Raw genomic sequence first — 13,871 nt, 5'->3', positions numbered from 1 at the left:
GGAGGGAGGGAGGGAAGGAAGGAAGGAAGGAAGGAAGGAAGGAAGGAAGGAAGGAAGGAAGGAAGGAAGGAAGGAAGGAAGAAATAGAAAACCCTATATGTCAAAACAGAAAAAAGCTGCTGGGCTGAAGTGGCTTAAGAGCACTTGCTGCCCTTGCAGAGGACTCAGGCTCAGTTCCCAGCACCCACACCGTGGTTCACAACCATCTGTGAGTCCAGTTCCAGGGGACTGAATGCCTTCTTCTGACTTCCATGGAAACCAAGCACACATATGGTACACACATACATGAAGGCAAAGCACTTATATACAAAGAATAAAATATTTCTTTTGTTTGGTTGGTTTTGGTTTTTCGAGACAGGGTTTCTCTGTGTAGCCCTGGCTGTCCTGGAAGTCACTTTGTAGACCAGGCTGGCCTCAAAATCAGAAATCTGCCTTCCTCTGCCTCTGCCTCTGCCTCTGCCTCTGCCTCTGCCTCTGCCTCCCGAGTGCTGGGATTAAAAGGCATGCACCACCACTGCCGGGTGAATAAAATATTTCTTAAAAGAACTGAACAAAGTCATATAATTTCTCTACATGGAACATCATACACCCATCTCAGATGTAAATGTGAACTCTGTCACACCACATAAAACATGTTCACAACAATATTAAACTATATAGTATGGTCACACCTGTACAAGAAACACTAAAAAAAATACAACAGAATAGAAAGGAACAGTACCCAGAAAAAGGCCATAGCTCTAGATTATACTGGAACATTCTGGCTATATTTATGAATTAATTTTAAAACCACTTTTTCAATTGGGTGTGAAAAAACTATACTTCTATAAATGAAAAAAGGAAAAAATATAATTAACAGAATCGAGTGTTATATATTCAAAGGTTAACATAAAAATATATTTAAGAGTATAAAAAAATTAAGTGAAAAGTTTTCTTGTCTCACTTAAACTTTATATTAAGTACAATGTTTTTCTCACTCTTTTACTATATTAGAAAGAACTAAACCACCTGAGAAAATATTAAGTGTTCATTCTTAATTCTAAATAGAAAACAAACCACTATAAATTCAGTACCACCAAGGAAGAAGAATACTCTTACTAAATTTATATAAATATAAAAGTTAAGTCTGTAACCCGGTGACTTGGGTCTAGCATTATTAACTAACTAGCCCTCAGAGGATACATTGTAATTTGAGGAGTAATTCATGGACTTTAGAGATTTAGGAAAACCCTGGTTAAGACTCAGTTCCCAATGTATGCATGGCCTGGAGCAGAAGTTCTACAAAAAATATGTTTCTCAAAGGTCTTTGGTTTTATCATTCCCTGTAATGAAACAACTCTACCTAGAAAATGCAAGAAGCTAATCAGAATCCCAGAAAAGCTATGTCACCTATCACTGGTGATGACAGTGTCTAGCACTGATAAACACCTCTAAGGGAATATCAAATGACCCAATATAAGAAATGTAAGAATGAGCACTCTAGAGGCAGAGGCAGGAGGAGCTCTGTGAATCTGAGAGTAGCCTGGCCTACACAGTGAGTTCAGGACAGCCAGAGCTACAGAGTGAAAGCCTGTTTCAAAAATTAAAAAAGGTAAGAATGTCCACAGAGCATTGATTGTTGGACACAGCAGTTCCTTCCCCTCCAAACTCACTGCAAGCCAGGAATGTGCTACAAGGGCTCAGAGTTAAGGCAGATCATTAGTTTCATCAAAAAGTGAGTTGTAGCCGGGCATGGTGGCGCACGCCTTTAATCCCAGCGCTCGGGAGGCAGNGGCAGGAGGATTTCTGAGTTCGAGGCCAGTCTGGTCTACAAAGTGAACTCCAGGACAAGTGAGTCGTGAAACTAGAGACTGTATCTTTTTGTTCTAGCACCCAGTTCTTTCAAATTATTCATTTTCTCAGAACATATTTTCCCACATTTTGACTCAAGAAATCCCATGCAGTTTTTATTGTGCAGCTCCATTTTCAATGCTGGTCAATTAGAAACAGACACTGGGCATTCTTGAAAAATGTTAAGGGAGAGTGTTGAGGTAATTCCCTTATAGAACAGCAGGCTCAGCAACCACCTGCTGTGGGCTCAATGCTCAGTGTGCAGGCCCATATTCAAGTCTTCTTTAGCATCTATACTAGAGCACTGGGGATATGGTTCAATTAGAAGGGCATGCAGGAAGTCCTGGGTTCCATCCGCAGTACCACACTGCATTGAGCATGGTGGTCCAGGCCTATAAACCCAGCACTTAACTTAGGAGGTAGAGGAATTCAAAGTCATCCTCGGCTACACAGTGAGTTCTGCTACATAATGAATTCAAGACTGGCCTGAAAAAGAAAAAAGCCTGCAAGACATTTAAAGATGATGACTTCCTTGATAGATGCCTAGGCTAAAATGCCTAAGTTCTTTCTGCAAGACATGCCTCTACATGAGGATAAATCTTTCTGGCAACAATAGCTTGTGATATTGCTTATCTTCTTGTTGCTTTGGGCAACTGAAATATGCTCTGCTGTAGGAGAAACAAGCCAAATAAAAGCATTTCCTGGACAAGGATGGCTCAAGACACACCCTCATAACTTACTACAGGAGAGCAGGGTTCTCAGAACATATTTCTAAGCACCTCAAAGAATTGTCAGAAAACAAAAAATAAAGCCATGGTGCAGCCACACGGCAAACTTTCTTTTTCAATGTGGATGGCTCTTTCTAAGACTCTGCTGTGCATGAGCTCTGTGCTATTTCTACTCTGCAGGAGAGTAACTACAACACAGTCCTCCCAGCCAACCCAAGCTTCCTTGACTGTGAGGAGAAAAGGCAGATCAACGGAGGCACTAGGGAGAAAGCTGGAGATGCAGCACTGGCCTGCTCTTTGTGACAGAGGCCACGGAGTAAGCAACTGACATTTCTCCTTTGTTCCGTGCTCTCCAGCTGAAGACTGGTGAAGACACAGCCATGGGGCCCCACCACAGCAGCACCCTCTGCCTTTCTACACCTTGGATCCCATCTCTGTCCTCTGCCCTGGGACCGTTCTGGCCCTAAGACTGTCCAACCACAAAGCCAAGAGCCTGATACAAGAAGTCAGCAGCCCAAGAGCTTGCTTGGCAGCGTCAGTCAAAGCCTGGCACCTCTGCAGACTCTGGCTCTTCTCAGCTTTCCTAAGACCTCAGTGAGAATCCTCATGTTGCTTCTTTGACCATAGCCCTTCTAGAGATACAGACAAGTGACACAGGAAGTTGCATTCTTAAGGTTCCTCTTAACTGTGCACATGCCAACTAGAATGGTGCAGCGGTCAGAGCATCAAATACATCTAAAACAAAAAGGTATGACACTCCTTCTATACAGATCCCTGTCACAGATAGTTTCTTGTGTAAAAGCCCTAAGAAGATAGAGTACCGTGATATAAAGATGATGAGCACAAACGCTCTGCTTACTGCATCTTTCCTGCTAGCTTCAAATGTAAAAGAGGTCCATCCCCACCCCAATCTCCAAGCTGTGTCCCGTGTCCCTCTTTGGAATAGGAAGCCCTCAATGCCCACTTCACAAGCCCTGCCAATGATCACTCACAGAAAATGGGGAGCAGAGATTATTTGTAAACTAGCCCAGTGAGACAACAACAAAGGACCAAGGCAGAGGAAGCTGGCATGGGTAGTTTCTACCCTGCCTAAGCAGACAAGGCACGGCCTCTCAGCTCCACCCCAAGCCGCCGCCCAGGATACTGCCTTTCCTGCAGGAAGCAGGAGACTCATGCTGATATGACAGAAGGATTTTGATACCACTCCCTGTGAAGACAGAGCCACTATCAGCAGCATGCCAGGCAGCAGGAGGGAGCCCTGGGCAGCTAAGGCCTCATTCACAGGCCTTGCTTACTGAGTACCCAGTCCATCTCACTACCGCCATTAGCAGGGCTGCTTGTATCACACAGGAGTTACTGCAGCAAGGAGAGAGATCCAAACCAGTCAGCAGGACCCACCAGATTGGCAATGCTTCCTTGTAAAGCTCCTGAAATGGGAGGAGGCACCCTCCCCACTCCCACATACTCAGACCCCTTATCCACAGAGCAAAGCACCTGAGAGCCAGGGTTACCAAAAAGAAGAGTTCCAAAGTTCACATGATCCTTGGAAATCTTTTTCCTTTAATTTCTTCATTCTATGTCTCCACACAAAAAGCAAACGAAACAAATGAACAGATTACCCCCTAAGATCACTCTATAGGGGAGAAAAAAAATTCAGGACAAGTAGGACAGAAATACTGACTGTCTTTTACAGGTTGGTGGAAGATATTCAGCAGAATCCAAAGCGCAACATAACAGCATTATTTCACAATCTGCCATTGTTTCAAACCATTATGTGACTTGTCAATTCTCAAAAATATACAAGAGCTACAGAGTGAAGAGTTAAGTACTTAAGTACCCTGCAATTCTTTTAAGGGCAAACTATGAACAAGAATTAAAGTCATTCTGTATTATTAGAACAAGTTGCAGGAAATGGGTCATCTCTCTAGGACAAGAGGAAAATTGCATCTGCCATGTACAGAAAGGATATACATGTATTACAAGGCAAGCACTCTGTGAAGTATGCTAAAATATCAATGCAAGTGGCAAAAAATACTACTGCATCTTTACCTTGAAACACATACATGCACCCCTAAAAGAGCATACCCCCAGCTGACTGGATATAACAAGACCACACCCTCAATAATGACCTGTACAGAAATGCAATCAGACAGAGACAACTAAAAGGCACTCAAGTAACTGAGACCAGAGTGCTCAAAGCACTGCATAAGGAAGACGTGCTGTTACATCACACATGCTGACAGCCCACAGGACCATCCCCATTCTAGCAAACACACGGTATCCTATTTGCAAACCCAGGAGCCCATTAGATTATCCTGCACTGGCTCACTAACTCTCTGCTGGTAATCATGAACCAATCTCAAGTCCCTGCCTTCTGGAAAGGAAGGAAGAAGGAGTTGACATTCTATTCGGTAATGACGTATTTTGCTTTGCAGACCACAGTACGAGGTGCAAAAGAAAGCCAGTTGTCTCCTTTACTGATCACAAACCCTTTTCTTTTAATGTGTCAAAACACTCAACTTCCCGCGCCAGCTCATTGCCACATGATGTCTGACAAAACTGGGAAGTTCTCTAAGTCTGAGAAAATATTCGTGCAGGGATGTGTAAAGACCCTCACTAGCATATGAGAGAATAAATGAATGGGTAATATTCATATGGGGTACAGCACCCACATCTGTAAGTCTGAATAGAAGCTGGGCAAATCCCAAGCACCTCTCCAGACAGCTGCAGCTACCAAGTGCTAAATGCCAGCTAAGAGACCAAAGATAACACTGCTGCCCATGCAAAGACAATATAAGAAAGGAATATTTAAAACAATGGCTTCAAAACATGAAAGAAATTCTAATTCCAGCTTTTAACAAGTAATGACCAAAAAAAAAAAAAAAACAAATTCTTAGATGAAGCAATTCATGTTTTCAATACTCCAAAGGGGGGGAGAAATCACAAGGTTATCTCCAAGAAATACGCATACTGGGTTCTAAACATAACTGCTCACTTCCTGTAGCAGAGCCCAAGCGCCTCACTCTAGCTCCTTTTCCTCAATGTGTGGATCAGTTCTTGTTCCCTTCTGTGAGGTTTCAGGAATATAATGACATGAAAACCCTTCAGACCCCAGCTGCACCACAATCCATTAAAACTTACTTGAAACTACTTTGTTTCAAAGCAATCCAACTGGTCACAATCCCAGGTTAGCGTGTAATAAATGAGCACAGGATTCTGAAATTTCAAAGGTCTTGTGTGTCTAACAGCACTCCAGTGGAACAGCTCTATCTACTGCTTTGCACCCTGAAGCAAACTGACCAGGAAACATTCTCAACAGAAAATGAAGAAGCCGGGAGACCACAAGCACTCCACCACCTCCTAAAACACAAGGCCTCTGACTGCGTGCCCTAGTTGGCACCACTCAAGTGGAAAATGGCGAACAGACAGAAGATACCCATCAGAGAAAAGCAGGAAATTCACATCTATTCCCTCCAACTGCTCTTCTTTCTTGTGGGAATCCAGCTGCCTCCACACCCCTAGTAACTGGACCTAAAGCCAAGGTAAGATTAGCTATGCTTGGTGTGATGCTAAAACATAAAGATCCAAGAGCCTCCACAGAACAATGGTCATCAACAGCATTACAAGCAAACACTGACCGGTTTGGTAAAAATAATACACATGCATTTAGGAAGTCACATTCTCCAGCCCATCACTTTCCCTGCCTGAGTGAATTCCAGAAGGGCGCCTACAATGGCCTATAACACGTTTGGCCTTTTCTTTTGCATGAAGAAGCACAAAAAAAAAAAAAAAAAAAAAAAAAAAAAAAAAAACAGCCAGCAAGGCAACACAGACAACAACCAAGAAAAAACAAGCCTGGAGACTTGCTCTGTCCTTCCTGTTGGCACATAACTAAGCAGTGTTTCACGTAGCACATAACTTTGCACATAGAAGTGCTTAATATTTCATTATGTGGACAACATCTGATAGATGGCTATTATTTCTTAATATATGACTAGGAAGAAATTCTGGAGGAAAAGTTATTTTCAAGTAATTGGTATTTGTTTAGTCAGTGGCTTTGAGAGATCTTCATAATTTTATTTATGGACAATACTAATTTTGTTCTTAATACTGAACTATAAAGAGGCTTAACATGTAGCTCAGCAGTTGAGCATATGGATTAGCACACTTGGGTCCTTAGGTTCAATCACCTGCACAAAAAAGTAAAAAGTAAAGGCTTTTAGCAAAAATTCAGTGCTGTCTTCAGAAAAGACACCTATGAAGGCTGACCACAGGCCTAACTAATATGGCAAATTCTGTTTGGGGCTCACAGTTTATTTTTCTATATAATGTAGATTCACAACCACTTTAGACTCTAATTCATCCTAACAGTATGTGTAGGTCCTTTTTGCCTTACTGCCACTCATTAGATAAGAAATCATCCAGACGTCTACATATCAGTGACATAACAAATCAAATATGATCATGAAATGCCCTCTAATACATTAGCTACAGCTGCTGACACAAAACAGTTGTCCAGATCTGAGAATAGCTTTCCCTCGTGTTACTCCATTCAGCAAAGTAAGAGAAAATGCTCTGTTTACTGTGTAGTCAGTTACTGCCACCAATGTAATTACCAACAATCGTACATCTTCCCTTCTATTGCTATTTCACACTTCCCTAGGATTAATTCTGCACAACCTTAATGACTACCTAAAAGCCACTGTAGAGATTCTACATTTTGCTTCTTCTTCTTCACGGCTTGCTTCTTCAGCCAGGAAATGAGAGTTTAAATCTACAACTACAAATCTATGCATCTGCCTCAACCCAATACACCAGACCTGCAGGAGACAGCCCCTCCACAACAGGTCTACAGATAACAACAGCCCCTCCTCCTTCTCAAGGAGAAACATTCCCAACCTGAAAATGGCTTCTCTCTTTCAAAACATCTCCTTGGCTCTCTATGTCCCTGCTTCAACAACCAATCAATAGTCCACTAACATCAACAGAGTAATAGCTCCCTTCAAAGAAAAACTGATAACGGATGCTAGGAGCAATATCATCCTGAAAAATTCTGTTCATTTTTTTCTCTACTACAAAGCTTGCCTGGATCATGAAGAAAAATCTTTTCACTTTTCCTGCTAAGTTTAGCATATCACATACAACCTCATAGTTACAAAAGCTGTTTCAGGTTCTTAAAATTTCATCTGAAATACAAACGCTAACAATCTTTACTAAACACTCCTGAAAACTGAACACCTCGTAAAGAGGAACTGAGTCAGTTTTTCTAAATAAAAAAGGAGCTACCAAATTTATTCATGGGAACAAAACAGCTACTAAATTGTTCTGGTTCTCTTTTCTACCCCTACATACATATGTCTGAACAGATTTACACGGAATAACTTCACAGAAAAACCGTCAGCAGGGTTTTAACTTAGGCCAAAGTTCTCTGATGAGGAAATGACTTAGTCCAGGACTGACAGGTATATGGCAGATAGGCAATCCACATAGTTCCATGAAAAAACGTCTTACTCTGAAGGCTCCGTCACAGTCAGCCCTACAGCCTGGGTTTCTGAGGAACCTCTCATCTCAGCATTCAGAAATAAACACTTTGTTTTCTCTGTTTTGTTTGTTTGTTTGTTTTAAGGAGGAAATACATCCCAACAAACATTGATATTTAGAAATGTATTAAACACTTTAAAGATTAAAAAAAAACATTAAAAAGAAAAAATTGTCAGTCTTTTTATAGCAACACCGTATTTTGGTATCTCCAATATGTTTACATTAGAGGGTTCAGGGCAGCCAATCCTGACAGCTACTGAGAGAGAATTGGAAGGATGCTTAAATGTCCACAAAGCAACTTTCTCTAACTTAAGTTGGACACAGCCCCAACTCCCAGCCTCCCAGGTCCCTTCTTGCTTTACACCTGCAACTTTCAATACAAATACCAGTTCCTAAAAGTCTGTACTTAACCAGCTGAAGTTCTCTCATGTCAATGTATGCATTAATCACAAAAATCGTTTTGATAATCAGAGAAAGGATATTAATAATTCACTATGACAAATGCATAATGGGAGAAATGCATACATAGAATGAAAGGTGTGAACTAGCCTTTATAAACAGTAACTAAAGTATAGAACCGACTGGTCTTCCTCACACTGACAGTCTATAAGCATGGCTGACTCTGAGCCAATGGTGCATGCCTATGACCTCAACTGGTCAAGAGGACACAAATCCGAAGCTTCCCTTGACAACTTAGTGAGACCTTGTCTCAAAAAGTAAAAAGAGAGCAGGGGCTCCATGTTGGAGCACTTCCCTAGCAAGTGTGAGATTCTGGGTTCAATTCCTAGTATCAAATGCTACTCCCATGCTAACATACCCAGCACAAAACACAACCTGCTGGGATGCGCATCTAACTTATGGCTCAAAGAAGCGCATGTGAATTTTTTTTCAAGTTCACAAAATCAATTATCAACAAGTACCGATTAAGACCACTCTTTCAGATCTGTCTTAGAAGCTGGAATGAAGAAGTGAACAAATGAACACAATCTTACCCTCATGAATTTGCTGAGAGGAACATGTAAAAAGGCTGAAATGTCGATTTTATTCCTTTCAAAAACCAAATGCATATTCCATTTAAGACTGACCTAAACTTGTCTGCTTTCAATAGGAAGAATCCATCAATAAAAAGGGATTGCTAATTTGATGACTAAGGTCTACAGAGTAAAGATTTTAAACACATGTAAAAAGAACAGGTCAATGAGGAGAGACGTGACATCTTTAAGAAATTGAATAAAATTTTGCAGTGAATATCTACGACCTAAAGTCATTTGGTCCTCAGAGACTTGAAGACAAATCAGTAATTAAATGCTATGATCTGTGTACCACCGGCAAAAATATCTAATGAATATTCATGATATTCAATTTTATAGGCAAGACATACTTTTATACCTAGTAAATGTTGAGTATCAAATATCTTCTACTATATCCTATATAGAACACAAAGTTTTCTTTGAGGTATCAAAGAAAACAAACACTAATATGAGGGAACTAAATAGAATAGGACAAAAGTTACTAAGTTAAAATGAAACTCTACTGTGATGAAATGTCAGAGATCATTCTTCAAGAAGGAGACCAAACTGTGTAAGCTCTGTAGAATAAATGTGGAACGCACTGACCTAAGTGCTGGGTAATGACTCAAAAGAGCCCAAATTTTACAGGCACACTTGATTATCTAGTCAGATAACCAGCTTTGTGATGCATCTATATTTTAATAAGTAAATAATTAGGTGACCACTATATTGCACCCCTGCGGAACAAACCCTTTCCATTAAGTGTCAACCTTGAGTTAATACTTACTTTGAAAACAATTTTACACAGAACCTCAACACAAGCGTGATCCCTCCATGTAAATAAGAGATCAAAGATGTGAAAAGAACTTTAAAATGTGATGAAATATATTCTATAATCTCCTCTGGATGGATGTTGGTAAAATGAACGAAAGAACTAGGAAATGAAGACTATTCAGGAAGCAGCAGACCAAGAAGGAGCCCCTCCCCCAAACGCTCCCCTGTTCAATTCAACACTCATTTTCCTGCTAAACTCATACCCAGACGCAGAGAGAGAAGTTTGCCCTTGATGTCTATCGTGACTACACAGACAGTGTGGATACTGCACTTGGAAAAGAAGCCTGTCTAGACTGAGGGCAGCCGTGATTGCTACGGATGGCCAGGGCTCCCGCTTCTGACTGAGAACTGTATGGCTTTTAAATGTTGCTCATGGATGTAGGTGCTGAATAAGTGGCAAGTTTCCTACCACCTCCAACAGCCTGTCATTGACGGGTGAGGTGGGGCCAGGTTAAACCCTGCTCCAATCTAGAATCAGTGAGGGGAGGGCCGCCACACACACGTATAGCTACCACTTTCTTAGCAGAACTGTGGGGGTTTTCCCCTCGGGGAAATCACTTCCACGTTCATTTTTTAAAGCATGGTATATTATTAAAATATACAGCATGTAATTAAGTATCTAAGTGTATTCCCCTCTCAGGCATGTAAACCTAGGCCCTCTGACAAACCTAACTCATAGCTGCTGGCAAACCTCGAGCTGTCAAATTTCAGGCAAATAAGTTTGGTTAACGAGACCTCAAATGCCCTGTCCCTAGCTAAGCACAAACATATGAAGACTATAAACAAAGGAAAATTAAAAACCAGGTCTAAGACAAAATCTCTAAACCACGTGTCTTTCCTCTTAATTGTATACTGGAACAACATATATTTATCCCGCTTGCCCTTGTTTCTCCCTTCTCAATTAAAAAAAAAAAAATGATAAGACACTGCATTTTCAGCCTTGAGAAGAAACAGAAATGATGAGGGTGGGCAGGTTCATCCAGTTTCCCCATTCCCCTGGCTTATCCACCTGAAACCCATCTTTCTAGTCAGCCTCTTGTCTTCTAGTCTTTATGAACACATTATATGTGCACATTTACTTAACTGGATTTCAATATAAAGACCTAGGTTAAGGGAAGGGAACAACATTGGGAACCACTTGTGATTATGATATTTTGCTCCTGACAATAAGCAATCCAGTACATAAGCAGTTCAGGCCCCAAGGTAATGGGTTCTTGGAGCCAGCACATGGAATGCTCCAGATAGGATAAAAAAAAAAGAGAGAGAGAGAGAGAAAGAAAGAAAGAAAGAAAGAAAAAAAAAGAAAAAGAAAAAAGAAAAAACGGGAGGGGGGCTTCTCAAATCCCAACAATGCAACATCCTTTTCTTACAGAAATGTTTGAGAAGAGGTATTTTTACTCATACAAATAAACACAAGTGCAGACATTTTTCAGGCCTGTTCCTGCAAAGCAGTTCATGCTTCCGACCACAATAGCAATAGTTATGTCATGCTCGCTTGTACATGAACCCTGATCGCTTGATTCTGAACATTCTCTCGGAGATAATAATCAATATAGCTCCTATTTAAAAATAGCATTTTCTTGCTAATTTCATGTTAAGGCAGAATGTTGGGTTGTTATTTTGGTTTTGGTTTTTTAGACGAGATCAGAGGGAAATTTTTTCTCACTCTTCCCGTCTTTTCTTGGAGCCCAGATGGCAAGATACTAAAATGTCCATTTTAAACAAAAGGTTTCTGTTTGTTTCCAGGAGAGTAACTGAGAGGCTGCGCTGGTTTCCAGTAGAAACTGCTGTGAATTCAGGCATACATCTGGGTCGCCTCATTAAACAAAAGACACCCGGCTGCTGTCAACAACCACACAGTCCAACACTCGCGGATCCTTCATCTTTATCCGGAAGAAATGGTTCATAGAGACGCCTGTCATCATCCACTGGCCATGCAACTCTCTGGGGTCACTCCTGTCAGTGGCCTGGTGGCTACACCAGAGCACATTTAGGCTAGTCTTCCCGCCCCGCCCCTGCCCAGTACATTAACCCGGGTTTCTTTGGAGCGCCAGCCAAGGCTTCCTCAGCACCTTTCCTAGCAGAATCCAGACCCGGGGTCTGCTCCCCGATTCCACCCTTTCCTCTCCACCCCACGACGCGCCACAATGGACGCTGGCCGACCACCGCACGGCACGCCATTGCCCACCCGCGCCGCTCGCACGGACGCTCAGCCGTCCCGCAGACGCGGTGCACAGAGCACAGCCCCTAGATGACACCAAAGGCGCACGCCGCGGCTCCGCGCCGGGGAGCCCCGGCCCTCGGCCCCTGGGTGTGCGCGCGCGCGCGGGTGCGGGTGCCGGCCGGGGACGCGCGCGGGGAGGGCAGCGGCGAGCCGGGGCGGGGGATACCCGGGCCCAAGGGCCGGACTCACCCAGCAGCAGCAGCTTGAGCTCCCGGCGGGCGTCGCGCTTGTCCCTGCGCAGCTGCCGCTCGATCTCGTCGTTGATCCTCCTGGCTTCCTTGGCCTCCTCGCTCAGGCAGCACGCCATGATGGACTCCAGAGTCATTCTTCCGAAGTGCCTCGCTGCAGCCCCGCCGGCGCCCTGCTCACACGCGCGCACACACGCCCTCCGCCCTCGCTCCCCCGAGGCAGCGGCGGCCGCGGAGCCCCGCCGCCCAGGCGCGCGTCAGGGACGAGCTCAAGGGAGCCGCGGTGAACGAGGCGGCCGGGCCCGCAGCCCAGGCGGGCCGGGGACGAGCGGGGCCGGGGGCCTGGGACGCGCGAGGAAAGGCCGCCGCGCCCGGCCGCGCTCACACGCCGCCTTCTCGGAGAGCGCGCGGCCCTCCAGGCGCCGCCGCCGACGCTGCCCAAGGCTGTGCGCCCAGCGGCCCGAGCTCATCCACCGAGGCGGCCCCGCAGCGAGCGACCCGCCGACGGCTCCGCGCGCCCGGCGCGCCCGCTCCTCGCCGCCGCCGCCGCCTGACTCGGCTCCGGGCGCCCTCGGCCTGCCCGCGCCCACTCGGCTCGCGCGCAAACCGGGCAGCCGGCCGCCGCGCGCTCCCCGCCTCCGCCCCCGCCTCCGCCGGACGCCCACCCGGCCCGATTGCCAGGCGCGCCGCGGCTGCTCAGTGCTCGCCCTCCCCCTCGCCACACACACACATTTTCTCCTTTCTCTGAACTGGAGCACAGATCCGGGAGGGAGGCGGCGGCGGCGGCGGCGGCGGGAGGAGGGCGGGCGCAGGGGGCGGGCGCAGCGCAAGGGGCGGGGCCACGGCCCCTCCTGGACCGCTCGCGCTCTCCTCGCCCCGCCTCCGACTGCCCGCCCCGCCCCCGACTGCCCGCCCGACTCGCCGGCCGCCTCCCTCCGTGCGAGCCCCGGCGCGGCGATCGCGGCCGCTCCAGCGGGTCCGGCAGGCGGACACCAACCTTCGGCTGCCGCTGGGCTGCCGGGGCGTGGTCGGTGAGAATATGGCGGCCTCGGCCTGTTCTCTGGCCGCTGGCGCTGCGGGAGCCCTGCCGGGAGCCCACGCGCTACGCCCCGGGCCTCTCTGCAGCCCGGCTGCCCTTTCCTATTTCTAAAACGCCATTGGGGAGAAGCTGCCTCGAGTAGGCTCTGACCCAAGATCCATCTTAGAAGATGAGATACTCTTTGCTAGGGAAGAGAAAGGATTGTCACTGGCTCTCTGGGGTTTACTGAGAGATCTGTGAACGGAACTGTCCTCGGTATCTCTAGATAGGAATCTGAATCCTAAAGAGAAAAACGAAGCTGCCCAAGTTTCCAAGAGCCTCCTGATCCGTTCCAACTTTTCGGGTCACTGAGGTGGTTTCTGTTTTCCTACCAGCACACTACATTAAACAGTCTGGTAACATAGGATTGACCCTTCTACACCGTGACAGTTAAGGATGACTTCTGGGAGATCGCCAAGTAGTACAGAATGAAATGAA

At 45.2% G+C, this 13,871-nt stretch overlaps 1 protein-coding gene across 1 annotated transcript in view; it reads right to left on the bottom strand.

The window, feature by feature from the left end:
- LOC110336980 (guanine nucleotide-binding protein G(q) subunit alpha) overlaps nt 1–12,888 on the bottom strand; it is a 241,821-nt gene extending 228,933 nt beyond the window's left edge. The window contains exon 1 of the mRNA XM_021219756.2: nt 12,357–12,888. Coding sequence (XP_021075415.1) covers nt 12,357–12,492 — 136 coding nt within the window. The 5' untranslated portion in view covers nt 12,493–12,888. The remainder of the gene's footprint in view (nt 1–12,356) is intronic.
- Nucleotides 12,889–13,871: the final 983 nt, after the last annotated feature.

Source organism: Mus pahari, chromosome 1, assembly GCF_900095145.1.
Source record: "Mus pahari chromosome 1, PAHARI_EIJ_v1.1, whole genome shotgun sequence".
In the NCBI taxonomy this organism is placed as follows: Eukaryota; Metazoa; Chordata; class Mammalia; order Rodentia; family Muridae; genus Mus; species Mus pahari.
Note: the sequence above shows the minus strand (reverse complement) of the source record. Positions and strands in the feature narration are given on the sequence as shown.